The sequence below is a fragment of the Filicampus tigris genome, chromosome 2 (genome assembly GCF_054856515.1).
Source record: "Filicampus tigris isolate MCC_2025a chromosome 2, RoL_Ftig_1.0, whole genome shotgun sequence".
NCBI classification, from domain to species: domain Eukaryota; kingdom Metazoa; phylum Chordata; class Actinopteri; order Syngnathiformes; family Syngnathidae; genus Filicampus; species Filicampus tigris.
The window spans coordinates 20,628,603-20,640,935 of NC_141218.1; the positions used below are offsets into that span (position 1 = coordinate 20,628,603).

The 12,333-nt window shown below is 46.6% G+C and overlaps 1 protein-coding gene across 1 annotated transcript; it reads right to left on the reverse strand.

Moving 5' to 3' along the window:
- Window positions 1-5,893: 5,893 nt before the first annotated feature.
- LOC147151725 (uncharacterized) lies at window positions 5,894-6,892 on the reverse strand. Its single transcript, XM_086024669.1, has 2 exons — window positions 6,564-6,892; window positions 5,894-6,465 (listed from the first exon to the last, which is right to left on the reverse strand). Exons 1-2 carry the CDS (start codon window positions 6,890-6,892, stop codon window positions 6,048-6,050), a joined length of 747 nt encoding a protein of 248 aa, XP_085880795.1. The 3' UTR covers window positions 5,894-6,047.
- Window positions 6,893-12,333: the final 5,441 nt, after the last annotated feature.

The window sequence follows — 12,333 nt, forward strand, 5'->3', positions numbered from 1 at the left end:
TCAAACTAGGGTTAGGGTTTCCAGCTAGGGTTTTCAGTTAGGGTTTCAAACTAGGGTTAGGGTTTCCAGCTAGGGTTTTCAGTTAGGGTTTCAAACTAGGGTTAGGGTTTCCAGCTAGGGTTTTCAGTTAGGGTTTCAAACTAGGGTTAGGGTTTCCAGCTAGGGTTTAAAATTAGGGTTAGGGTTTCAAACTAGGGTTAGGGTTTCCAGCTAGGGTTTTCAGTTAGGGTTTCAAACTAGGGTTAGGGTTTCCAGCTAGGGTTTTCAGTTAGGGTTTCAAACTAGGGTTAGGGTTTCCATATAGGGTTTCAAACTAGGGTTAGGGTTTCCAGCTAGGGTTTCCATATAGGGTTTCAAACTAGGGTTAGGGTTTCCAGCTAGGGTTTAAAATTAGGGTTAGGGTTTCAAACTAGGGTTAGGGTTTCCAGCTAGGGTTTTCAGTTAGGGTTTCAAACTAGGGTAAGGGTTTCCAGCTAGGGTTTTCAGTTAGGGTTTCAAACTAGGGTTAGGGTTTCCAGCTAGGGTTTTCAGTTAGGGTTTCAAACTAGGGTTAGGGTTTCCAGCTAGGGTTTAAAATTAGGGTTAGGGTTTCCAGCTAGGGTTTTCAGTTAGGGTTTCAAACTAGGGTTAGGGTTTCCAGCTAGGGTTTTCAGTTAGGGTTTCAAACTAGGGTTAGGGTTTCCAGCTAGGGTTTAAAATTAGGGTTAGGGTTTCAAACTAGGGTTAGGGTTTCCAGCTAGGGTTTTCAGTTAGGGTTTCAAACTAGGGTTAGGGTTTCCATGTAGGGTTTCAAACTAGGGTTAGGGTTTCCAGCTAGGGTTTTCAGTTAGGGTTTCAAACTAGGGTTAGGGTTTCCAGCTAGGGTTTTCAGTTAGGGTTTCAAACTAGGGTTAGGGTTTCCAGCTAGGGTTTAAAATTAGGGTTTCAAACTAGGGTTAGGGTTTCCAGCTAGGGTTTTCAGTTAGGGTTTCAAACTAGGGTTAGGGTTTCCAGCTAGGGTTTTCAGTTAGGGTTTCAAACTAGGGTTAGGGTTTCCAGCTAGGGTTTTCAGTTAGGGTTTCAAACTAGGGTTAGGGTTTCCAGCTAGGGTTTAAAATTAGGGTTAGGGTTTCAAACTAGGGTTAGGGTTTCCAGCTAGGGTTTTCAGTTAGGGTTTCAAACTAGGGTTAGGGTTTCCAGCTAGGGTTTTCAGTTAGGGTTTCAAACTAGGGTTAGGGTTTCCATATAGGGTTTCAAACTAGGGTTAGGGTTTCCAGCTAGGGTTTCCATATAGGGTTTCAAACTAGGGTTAGGGTTTCCAGCTAGGGTTTTCAGTTAGGGTTTCAAACTAGGGTTAGGGTTTCCATGTAGGGTTTCAAACTAGGGTTAGGGTTTCCAGCTAGGGTTTTCAGTTAGGGTTTCAAACTAGGGTTAGGGTTTCCAGCTAGGGTTTTCAGTTAGGGTTTCAAACTAGGGTTAGGGTTTCCAGCTAGGGTTTAAAATTAGGGTTTCAAACTAGGGTTAGGGTTTCCAGCTAGGGTTTTCAGTTAGGGTTTCAAACTAGGGTTAGGGTTTCCAGCTAGGGTTTTCAGTTAGGGTTTCAAACTAGGGTTAGGGTTTCCAGCTAGGGTTTTCAGTTAGGGTTTCAAACTAGGGTTAGGGTTTCCAGCTAGGGTTTAAAATTAGGGTTAGGGTTTCAAACTAGGGTTAGGGTTTCCAGCTAGGGTTTTCAGTTAGGGTTTCAAACTAGGGTTAGGGTTTCCAGCTAGGGTTTTCAGTTAGGGTTTCAAACTAGGGTTAGGGTTTCCATATAGGGTTTCAAACTAGGGTTAGGGTTTCCAGCTAGGGTTTCCATATAGGGTTTCAAACTAGGGTTAGGGTTTCCAGCTAGGGTTTAAAATTAGGGTTAGGGTTTCAAACTAGGGTTAGGGTTTCCAGCTAGGGTTTTCAGTTAGGGTTTCAAACTAGGGTAAGGGTTTCCAGCTAGGGTTTTCAGTTAGGGTTTCAAACTAGGGTTAGGGTTTCCAGCTAGGGTTTTCAGTTAGGGTTTCAAACTAGGGTTAGGGTTTCCAGCTAGGGTTTAAAATTAGGGTTAGGGTTTCCAGCTAGGGTTTTCAGTTAGGGTTTCAAACTAGGGTTAGGGTTTCCAGCTAGGGTTTTCAGTTAGGGTTTCAAACTAGGGTTAGGGTTTCCAGCTAGGGTTTAAAATTAGGGTTAGGGTTTCAAACTAGGGTTAGGGTTTCCAGCTAGGGTTTTCAGTTAGGGTTTCAAACTAGGGTTAGGGTTTCCATGTAGGGTTTCAAACTAGGGTTAGGGTTTCCAGCTAGGGTTTTCAGTTAGGGTTTCAAACTAGGGTTAGGGTTTCCAGCTAGGGTTTTCAGTTAGGGTTTCAAACTAGGGTTAGGGTTTCCAGCTAGGGTTTAAAATTAGGGTTTCAAACTAGGGTTAGGGTTTCCAGCTAGGGTTTTCAGTTAGGGTTTCAAACTAGGGTTAGGGTTTCCAGCTAGGGTTTTCAGTTAGGGTTTCAAACTAGGGTTAGGGTTTCCAGCTAGGGTTTTCAGTTAGGGTTTCAAACTAGGGTTAGGGTTTCCAGCTAGGGTTTAAAATTAGGGTTAGGGTTTCAAACTAGGGTTAGGGTTTCCAGCTAGGGTTTTCAGTTAGGGTTTCAAACTAGGGTTAGGGTTTCCAGCTAGGGTTTTCAGTTAGGGTTTCAAACTAGGGTTAGGGTTTCCATATAGGGTTTCAAACTAGGGTTAGGGTTTCCAGCTAGGGTTTCCATATAGGGTTTCAAACTAGGGTTAGGGTTTCCAGCTAGGGTTTTCAGTTAGGGTTTCAAACTAGGGTTAGGGTTTCCAGCTAGGGTTTTCAGTTAGGGTTTCAAACTAGGGTTAGGGTTTCCAGCTAGGGTTTTCAGTTAGGGTTTCAAACTAGGGTTAGGGTTTCCAGCTAGGGTTTTCAGTTAGGGTTTCAAACTAGGGTTAGGGTTTCCAGCTAGGGTTTTCAGTTAGGGTTTCCAACTAGGGTTAGGGTTTCCAGCTAGGGTTTTCAGTTAGGGTTTCAAACTAGGGTTAGGGTTTCCAGCTAGGGTTTAAAATTAGGGTTAGGGTTTCAAACTAGGGTTAGGGTTTCCAGCTAGGGTTTTCAGTTAGGGTTTCAAACTAGGGTTAGGGTTTCCAGCTAGGGTTTTCAGTTAGGGTTTCAAACTAGGGTTAGGGTTTCCAGCTAGGGTTTTCAGTTAGGTTTTCAAACTAGGGTTAGGGTTTCCATATAGGGTTTCAAACTAGGGTTAGGGTTTCCAGCTAGGGTTTTCAGTTAGGGTTTCAAACTAGGGTTAGGGTTTCCAGCTAGGGTTTTCAGTTAGGGTTTCAAACTAGGGTTAGGGTTTCCAGCTAGGGTTTTCAGTTAGGGTTTCAAACTAGGGTTAGGGTTTCCAGCTAGGGTTTTCAGTTAGGGTTTCCAACTAGGGTTAGGGTTTCCAGCTAGGGTTTTCAGTTAGGGTTTCAAACTAGGGTTAGGGTTTCCATATAGGGTTTCAAACTAGGGTTAGGGTTTCCAGCTAGGGTTTTCAGTTAGGGTTTCAAACTAGGGTTAGGGTTTCCAGCTAGGGTTTTCAGTTAGGGTTTCAAACTAGGGTAAGGGTTTCCAGCTAGGGTTTTCAGTTAGGGTTTCAAACTAGGGTTAGGGTTTCCAGCTAGGGTTTTCAGTTAGGGTTTCAAACTAGGGTTAGGGTTTCCAGCTAGGGTTTTCAGTTAGGGTTTCAAACTAGGGTTAGGGTTTCCAGCTAGGGTTTTCAGTTAGGGTTTCAAACTAGGGTTAGGGTTTCCAGCTAGGGTTTTCAGTTAGGGTTTCAAACTAGGGTTAGGGTTTCAAGCTAGGGTTTTCAGTTAGGGTTTCAAACTAGGGTTAGGGTTTCCATATAGGGTTTCAAACTAGGGTTAGGGTTTCCTGCTAGGGTTTCCATATAGGGTTTCAAACTAGGGTTAGGGTTTCCAGCTAGGGTTTTCAGTTAGGGTTTCAAACTAGGGTTAGGGTTTCCAGCTAGGGTTTTCAGTTAGGGTTTCAAACTAGGGTTAGGGTTTCCATATAGGGTTTCAAACTAGGGTTAGGGTTTCCATATAGGGTTTCAAACTAGGGTTAGGGTTTCCAGCTAGGGTTTTCAGTTAGGGTTTCAAACTAGGGTTAGGGTTTCTAGCTAGGGTTTTCAGTTAGGGTTTCAAACTAGGGTTAGGGTTTCCAGCTAGGGTTTAAAATTAGGGTTAGGGTTTCAAACTAGGGTTAGGGTTTCCAGCTAGGGTTTAAAATTAGGGTTAGGGTTTCAAACTAGGGTTAGGGTTTCCAGCTAGGGTTTTCAGTTAGGGTTTCAAACTAGGGTTAGGGTTTCCAGCTAGGGTTTTCAGTTAGGGTTTCAAACTAGGGTTAGGGTTTCCAGCTAGGGTTTTCAGTTAGGGTTTCAAACTAGGGTTAGGGTTTCCAGCTAGGGTTTTCAGTTAGGGTTTCAAACTAGGGTTAGGGTTTCCAGCTAGGGTTTTCAGTTAGGGTTTCCAACTAGGGTTAGGGTTTCCAGCTAGGGTTTTCAGTTAAGATAAGATAAGAATGCCTTTATTGATCCCACAGTGGGGAAATTTTCGTTGTTACAGTAGCAAAGATATAGGTCACACAGGGGCGGCGGCATAATGTCGCCATTAATGTATAACATTGACGGCAAACATTTAGAATCAAACCTATGTAGATATACGCAGTAACATGTGTATATACACATGTGTATACACACCAACCTACATCTACATAAAAAATATGAGCAACACTCATTTCGGCCTGTACATAGTACAGAGGAAAAAATACTCTAAGTGACAGTGCTGCAGTGCTGTAGTGAAATGTAAGGAACAGCATTGGATAAAAATAAAACTAGACTAACAGTAGTGGGGAATGTTGAGTATTGCACGGTATTACAGTAGTGGGGAATATTGGGTATTGCACGATACGAGCTCAGGTGCAGGACTGCACAATTGCACTAATGACCGCCAGTTTGTAGAGACTACACAATGTTCTTGTTAAAGAGTCTGACAGCAGCAGGCAAGAAGGAACGGCGGAATCTCTCCTTTGCACAGCGAGGGTGTAACAGTCTGTCACTGAAGGTGCTATGGAGTGCTGTTAGGGTGCCCTGGAGGGGGTGGTCCGGGTTGCCCAGCATTGATGACAGCTTGGCCAACATCCTCCTGTCCCCCACCGAGTCCACAGAGTCCAGGGAGCAGCCCAGGACAGAGCCGGCCCTCTTGACCAGTTTGTCCAGCCGCTTCTTGTCCCGGGCCGAGACGCCGCCTGCCCAGGTGACCACTCCCTGGAAGATGACCGATGCAACCACCGAGTCATAAAAGTTCCTGAGGAGTGTCCCCTGAACCCCAAAAGACCTCAGTCTCCTGAGTAGGAAGAGTCTGCTCTGACTCTTCCTATAGAGGGCGTCTGTGTTGTCGCACCAGTCCAGTTTATTGTTCAGATGAACACCCAGGTACTTGTAAGTTGAGACTCTCTCAACATCTGTTCCCCGGATATTCACTGGTGCAGGTGAAGAGTGCTGGCGCCTACCGAAATCCACCACCATTTCTTTGGATTTCCCCGCATTGATCAGGAGGCGGTTCTGCTGGCACCAGTCCACAAAACCCTGAGTAAGTTCTCTGTACTCCCGATCATCTCCGCCTGTGATGAGGCCGACAATCGCAGAGTCGTCAGAGAACTTCTGCAGGTGACAGGTAGGGGTGTTGTAGTTGAAGTCCGAGGTGTAGAGGGTGAACAGGAAGGGAGCCAAGACAGTTCCCTGTGGGGCCCCCGTGCTGCAGAGGAGCACGTCAGACACACAGTCCTGTGTTCTCACATACTGTGGCCGGTTTGTGAGGTAGTCCTGGATCCATGTGGTGAGGTGGTGCGCCACCCCCGCCCGCTCCAGCTTGTCTCCCAGTAGGGTGGGCTGGATGGTGTTGAAAGCACTGGAGAAATCAAAGAACATGATCCTCACAGTGCTCCCCGCCTTCTCCAGGTGGGAGAGTGAAGTGTGGAGGAGGTAGATGATGGCATCATCCACACTGATGCCAGGCTGGTATGCGAACTGGAGTGGGTCCATTGAGGAGCTCACCAGGGGGCGCAGGTGGACAAGGACCAGTCTCTCCAGGGTCTTCATCAGGTGAGACGTCAGCGCCACCGGTCTGAAGCTGTTGAGCTCCTTCGGGTGGGGGGTCTTTGGCACCGGAACCAGGCAGGATGTTTTCCATAGCTGGGGGACCCTGCCCAGCTTCAGGCTCAGGTTGAACATGTGCTGGACAATTCCACACAGCTGGTCTGCGCAGGATTTGAGGAGCTGGGGGCTGATGCCATCTGGACCCGCTGCCTTCCTCGCCTTCATCTTCTTCAGCTGGTTCCTCACCTGAGATGTTGTGAAGGCCAAGGCTGGACAGGAAGGAGTGGTGGCTATCTGGTGTAGCTGGGAGCTGGAGACTGTGGAGAAAAGAGGGGAGGGGGTGACACGCCCAGCAGGAGGAGTAGGTGGAGACTGCAGCAGGAGAGACTGAGTGGAGGCAGGCATCTGATCGAACCTATTGAAAAAGAGATTCAGCTCATTTGCCCACTGCAGGTCCCCCTCAGTCCGGGTCTTGGGTTGTCCGTGGCCTGAGATGGTCTTCAGGCCCCTCCAGACTCCCCTGGCGTTATTCTGCAGCAGCTGCTCCTCCATCCTCTTCCTGTAGGACCTTTTCCCCTCTCTGATCCTCCTCCTCAGCTGGCGCTGCACAGTCCTCCGCTCCTCTATGTTGCCTGACGCAAAAGCCCTCCTCTTCTCCTTCAGGAGAGCTTTTATGTCTGGTGTGATCCAGGGTTTGTTGTTGGAGAAACACCTTACTGTCCTGGTGGGTATGGTGTTCTCCATGCAGAAATTTATATAGTCTGTAACAGTGTCCGTTAGACTACTAATGTCTTCCCCGTGAGCATCGCTGAATACTTCCCACACAGTTGTGCTGAAGCAGTCCTTTAAGGCCTCCTCGGCCTCTCCAGACCATCTCTGAACCGTGCGGGTCACAGCTGGCTGCCTGCGGACCAGAGGTTTGTACACAGACTGGAGAGCCACCAGGTTGTGATCAGCTTTGCCCAGCGGGGGGAGGGGCAGTGATGTGTATGCCTCCTTGGTGTTGGCATAGAAAAGGTCCAGTGTTTTATTGTCTCTGGTGTGGCAGGTGACATACTGTGTGAATGAAGGCAGAGAGGAGGAAGGGGAGGCATGATTGAAGTCACCAGAGATGAGTACCAGGGCATTTGGGTGCTGTGTTTGTAGCCTGCTCACTGCTGCAGTCAAGACATCACAGGCTGTGTCGCAGCTGGCAGCTGGTGGGACGTAGACGGTCACCGCGATCACGTGACTAAACTCTCGCGGGATGTAGAATGGCCTCATGCCAACAGCTAGCAGCTCAATATCCCTGCTGCAAAGCTGCTCCTTAATCGTGATGTGCCCAGGATTACACCATCTATCGTTCACAAACACAGCCAGCCCTCCTCCTTTCCTCTTTCCACTCTCCAGCGTCCTGTCCGCGCGTATGATTTGGAAGCCGTCCAATTCTACGACCGCGTTCGGCGTTAGCGTTGTTAGCCACGACTCCGTGAATAGCATCAGGCTAGCCTCCCGGAAGTCCCTCTCGTGCCGGGTAAGCGCCGCTAGCTCGTCCATCTTGTTGGGGAGCGATCTAACATTCCCCATGATAACAGACGGGAGGACGGGATGGTATCGTCTCCTCCTTTCCCGGCGTTTAACCCCCGCACGAGATCCCCGTCTCTTCCTCCTCAGCTCACGGGGGATATCGGGTCTCGCCCCGGGAGCCGGCGCATGGTTAGCACGGAGTGCTAACAGCTGATTCCGGCTGTAAACAATGGGGGCTCGGCTCCGAGCCAAGTCGCCGGACACGATCGCGCAAAAAATAGCAATCAGCAGCAGCAAGAATACCGCAGTTTGGGTGTCCATTGCTACGCAAGTTACGACAATCAATTATACGAAAAAGGTATGAGGTAGAGTAATATTAAAGAACAAAAACACACGAAAAGGCTCACCGATGAGCCGGAGCTACTGTAGCGGGCTGCCACTCGCGCGGCGCCGGAAATTTCCATCGCGCCGGAAATTTCCATCGCGCCGGAAATTTCCATTTCCAGTTAGGGTTTCAAACTAGGGTTAGGGTTTCCAGCTAGGGTTTTCAGTTAGGGTTTCAAACTAGGGTTAGGGTTTCCATATAGGGTTTCAAACTAGGGTTAGGGTTTCCAGCTAGGGTTTTCAGTTAGGGTTTCAAACTAGGGTTAGGGTTTCCAGCTAGGGTTTTCAGTTAGGGTTTCAAACTAGGGTTAGGGTTTCCATATAGGGTTTCAAACTAGGGTTAGGGTTTCCAGCTAGGGTTTTCAGTTAGGGTTTCAAACTAGGGTTAGGGTTTCCAGCTAGGGTTTTCAGTTAGGGTTTCAAACTAGGGTTAGGGTTTCCAGCTAGGGTTTTCAGTTAGGGTTTCAAACTAGGGTTAGGGTTTCCAGCTAGGGTTTTCAGTTAGGGTTAGGGTTTCCATATAGGGTTTCAAACTAGGGTTAGGGTTTCCAGCTAGGGTTTTCAGTTAGGGTTTCAAACTAGGGTTAGGGTTTCCAGCTAGGGTTTTCAGTTAGGGTTTCAAACTAGGGTTAGGGTTTCCAGCTAGGGTTTTCAGTTAGGGTTTCAAACTAGGGTTAGGGTTTCCAGCTAGGGTTTCAAACTAGGGTTAGGGTTTCCAGCTAGGGTTTTCAGTTAGGGTTTCAAACTAGGGTTAGGGTTTCCAGCTAGGGTTTCCATATAGGGTTTCAAACTAGGGTTAGGGTTTCCAGCTAGGGTTTTCAGTTAGGGTTTCAAACTAGGGTTAGGGTTTCCAGCTAGGGTTTTCAGTTAGGGTTTCAAACTAGGGTTAGGGTTTCCAGCTAGGGTTTTCAGTTAGGGTTTCAAACTAGGGTTAGGGTTTCCAGCTAGGGTTTCAAACTAGGGTTAGGGTTTCCATATAGGGTTTCAAACTAGGGTTAGGGTTTCCAGCTAGGGTTTAAAATTAGGGTTAGGGTTTCAAACTAGGGTTAGGGTTTCCAGCTAGGGTTTTCAGTTAGGGTTTCAAACTAGGGTTAGGGTTTCCAGCTAGGGTTTTCAGTTAGGGTTTCCATATAGGGTTTCAAACTAGGGTTAGGGTTTCCAGCTAGGGTTTTCAGTTAGGGTTTCCATATAGGGTTTCAAACTAGGGTTAGGGTTTCCAGCTAGGGTTTTCAGTTAGGGTTTCAAACTAGGGTTAGGGTTTCCAGCTAGGGTTTTCAGTTAGGGTTTCAAACTAGGGTTAGGGTTTCCAGCTAGGGTTTTCAGTTAGGGTTTCAAACTAGGGTTAGGGTTTCCAGCTAGGGTTTTCAGTTAGGGTTTCAAACTAGGGTTAGGGTTTCCATATAGGGTTTCAAACTAGGGTTAGGGTTTCCAGCTAGGGTTTTCAGTTAGGGTTTCAAACTAGGGTTAGGGTTTCCAGCTAGGGTTTTCAGTTAGGGTTTCAAACTAGGGTTAGGGTTTCCAGCTAGGGTTTTCAGTTAGGGTTTCCATATAGGGATTCAAACTAGGGTTAGGGTTTCCAGCTAGGGTTTTCAGTTAGGGTTTCAAACTAGGGTTAGGGTTTCCATAGAGGGTTTCAAACTAGGGTTAGGGTTTCCAGCTAGGGTTTTCAGTTAGGGTTTCAAACTAGGGTTAGGGTTTCCAGCTAGGGTTTTCAGTTAGGGTTTCAAACTAGGGTTAGGGTTTCCATATAGGGTTTCAAACTAGGGTTAGGGTTTCCAGCTAGGGTTTTCAGTTAGGGTTTCAAACTAGGGTTAGGGTTTCCAGCTATGGTTTTCAGTTAGGGTTTCAAACTAGGGTTAGGGTTTCCAGCTAGGGTTTTCAGTTAGGGTTTCAAACTAGGGTTAGGGTTTCCATATAGGGTTTCAAACTAGGGTTAGGGTTTCCAGCTAGGGTTTTCAATTAGGGTTTCAAACTAGGGTTAGGGTTTCCAGCTAGGGTTTTCAGTTAGGGTTTCAAACTAGGGTTAGGGTTTCCAGCTAGGGTTTTCAGTTAGGGTTTCAAACTAGGGTTAGGGTTTCCAGCTAGGGTTTTCAGTTAGGGTTTCAAACTAGGGTTAGGGTTTCCAGCTAGGGTTTTCAGTTAGGGTTTCCATATAGGGATTCAAACTAGGGTTAGGGTTTCCAGCTAGGGTTTTCAGTTAGGGTTTCAAACTAGGGTTAGGGTTTCCAGCTAGGGTTTTCAGTTAGGGTTTCAAACTAGGGTTAGGGTTTCCAGCTAGGGTTTAAAATTAGGGTTAGGGTTTCAAACTAGAGTTAGGGTTTCCAGCTAGGGTTTCAAACTAGGGTTAGGGTTTCCATATAGGGTTTCAAACTAGGGTTAGGGTTTCCAGCTAGGGTTTTCAGTTAGGGTTTCAAACTAGGGTTAGGGTTTCTAGCTAGGGTTTTCAGTTAGGGTTTCAAACTAGGGTTAGGGTTTCCAGCTAGGGTTTTCAGTTAGGGTTTCAAACTAGGGTTAGGGTATCCAGCTAGGGTTTAAAATTAGGGTTACGGTTTCCATATAGGGTTTCAAACTAGGGTTAGGGTTTCCAGCTAGGGTTTTCAGTTAGGGTTTCAAACTAGGGTTAGGGTTTCCAGCTAGGGTTTTCAGTTAGGGTTTCAAACTAGGGTTAGGGTTTCCAGCTAGGGTTTTCAGTTAGGGTTTCAAACTAGGGTTAGGGTTTCCAGCTAGGGTTTCCAGCTAGGGTTTCAAACTAGGGTTAGGGTTTCCAGCTAGGGTTAGGGTTTCCAGCTAGGGTTTTCAGTTAGGGTTTCAAACTAGGGTTAGGGTTTCCATATAGGGTTTCAAACTAGGGTTAGGGTTTCCAGCTAGGGTTTTCAGTTAGGGTTTCAAACTAGGGTTAGGGTTTCCAGCTAGGGTTTTCAGTTAGGGTTTCAAACTAGGGTTAGGGTTTCCAGCTAGGGTTTTCAGTTAGGGTTTCAAACTAGGGTTAGGGTTTCCAGCTAGGGTTTTCAGTTAGGGTTTCAAACTAGGGTTAGGGTTTCCAGCTAGGGTTTCAAACTAGGGTTAGGGTTTCCATATAGGGTTTCAAACTAGGGTTAGGGTTTCCAGCTAGGGTTTAAAATTAGGGTTAGGGTTTCAAACTAGGGTTAGGGTTTCCAGCTAGGGTTTTCAGTTAGGGTTTCAAACTAGGGTTAGGGTTTCCAGCTAGGGTTTTCAGTTAGGGTTTCCATATAGGGTTTCAAACTAGGGTTAGGGTTTCCAGCTAGGGTTTTCAGTTAGGGTTTCCATATAGGGTTTCAAACTAGGGTTAGGGTTTCCAGCTAGGGTTTTCAGTTAGGGTTTCAAACTAGGGTTAGGGTTTCCAGCTAGGGTTTTCAGTTAGGGTTTCAAACTAGGGTTAGGGTTTCCAGCTAGGGTTTTCAGTTAGGGTTTCAAACTAGGGTTAGGGTTTCCAGCTAGGGTTTTCAGTTAGGGTTTCAAACTAGGGTTAGGGTTTCCATATAGGGTTTCAAACTAGGGTTAGGGTTTCCAGCTAGGGTTTTCAGTTAGGGTTTCAAACTAGGGTTAGGGTTTCCAGCTAGGGTTTTCAGTTAGGGTTTCAAACTAGGGTTAGGGTTTCCAGCTAGGGTTTTCAGTTAGGGTTTCAAACTAGGGTTAGGGTTTCCAGCTAGGGTTTTCAGTTAGGGTTTCAAACTAGGGTTAGGGTTTCCATATAGGGTTTCAAACTAGGGTTAGGGTTTCCAGCTAGGGTTTTCAGTTAGGGTTTCAAACTAGGGTTAGGGTTTCCAGCTAGGGTTTTCAGTTAGGGTTTCAAACTAGGGTTAGGGTTTCCAGCTAGGGTTTTCAGTTAGGGTTTCAAACTAGGGTTTGGGTTTCCAGCTAGGGTTTTCAGTTAGGGTTTCAAACTAGGGTTAGGGTTTCCATATAGGGTTTCAAACTAGGGTTAGGGTTTCCAGCTAGGGTTTTCAGTTAGGGTTTCAAACTAGGGTTAGGGTTTCCAGCTAGGGTTTTCAGTTAGGGTTTCAAACTAGGGTTAGGGTTTCCAGCTAGGGTTTTCAGTTAGGGTTTCAAACTAGGGTTAGGGTTTCCAGCTAGGGTTTTCAGTTAGGGTTTCAAACTAGGGTTAGGGTTTCCATATAGGGTTTCAAACTAGGGTTAGGGTTTCCAGCTAGGGTTTTCAGTTAGGGTTTCAAACTAGGGTTAGGGTTTCCAGCTAGGGTTTTCAGTTAGGGTTTCAAACTAGGGTTAGGGTTTCCAGCTAGGGTTTTCAGTTAGGGTTTCAAACTAGGGTTAGG

Coding starts and splice junctions, on each gene's coding strand:
- LOC147151725 (XM_086024669.1), bottom strand. CDS start 6,892: ATGGAGAACACCATACCCACCAGGACAGTAAGGTGTTTCTCCAACAAC. Junction 6,466..6,563: donor CTGAATCTCTTTTTCAATAG/GTTCGATCAGAT, acceptor TTTTCTCCACAG/TCTCCAGCTCCCAGCTACAC.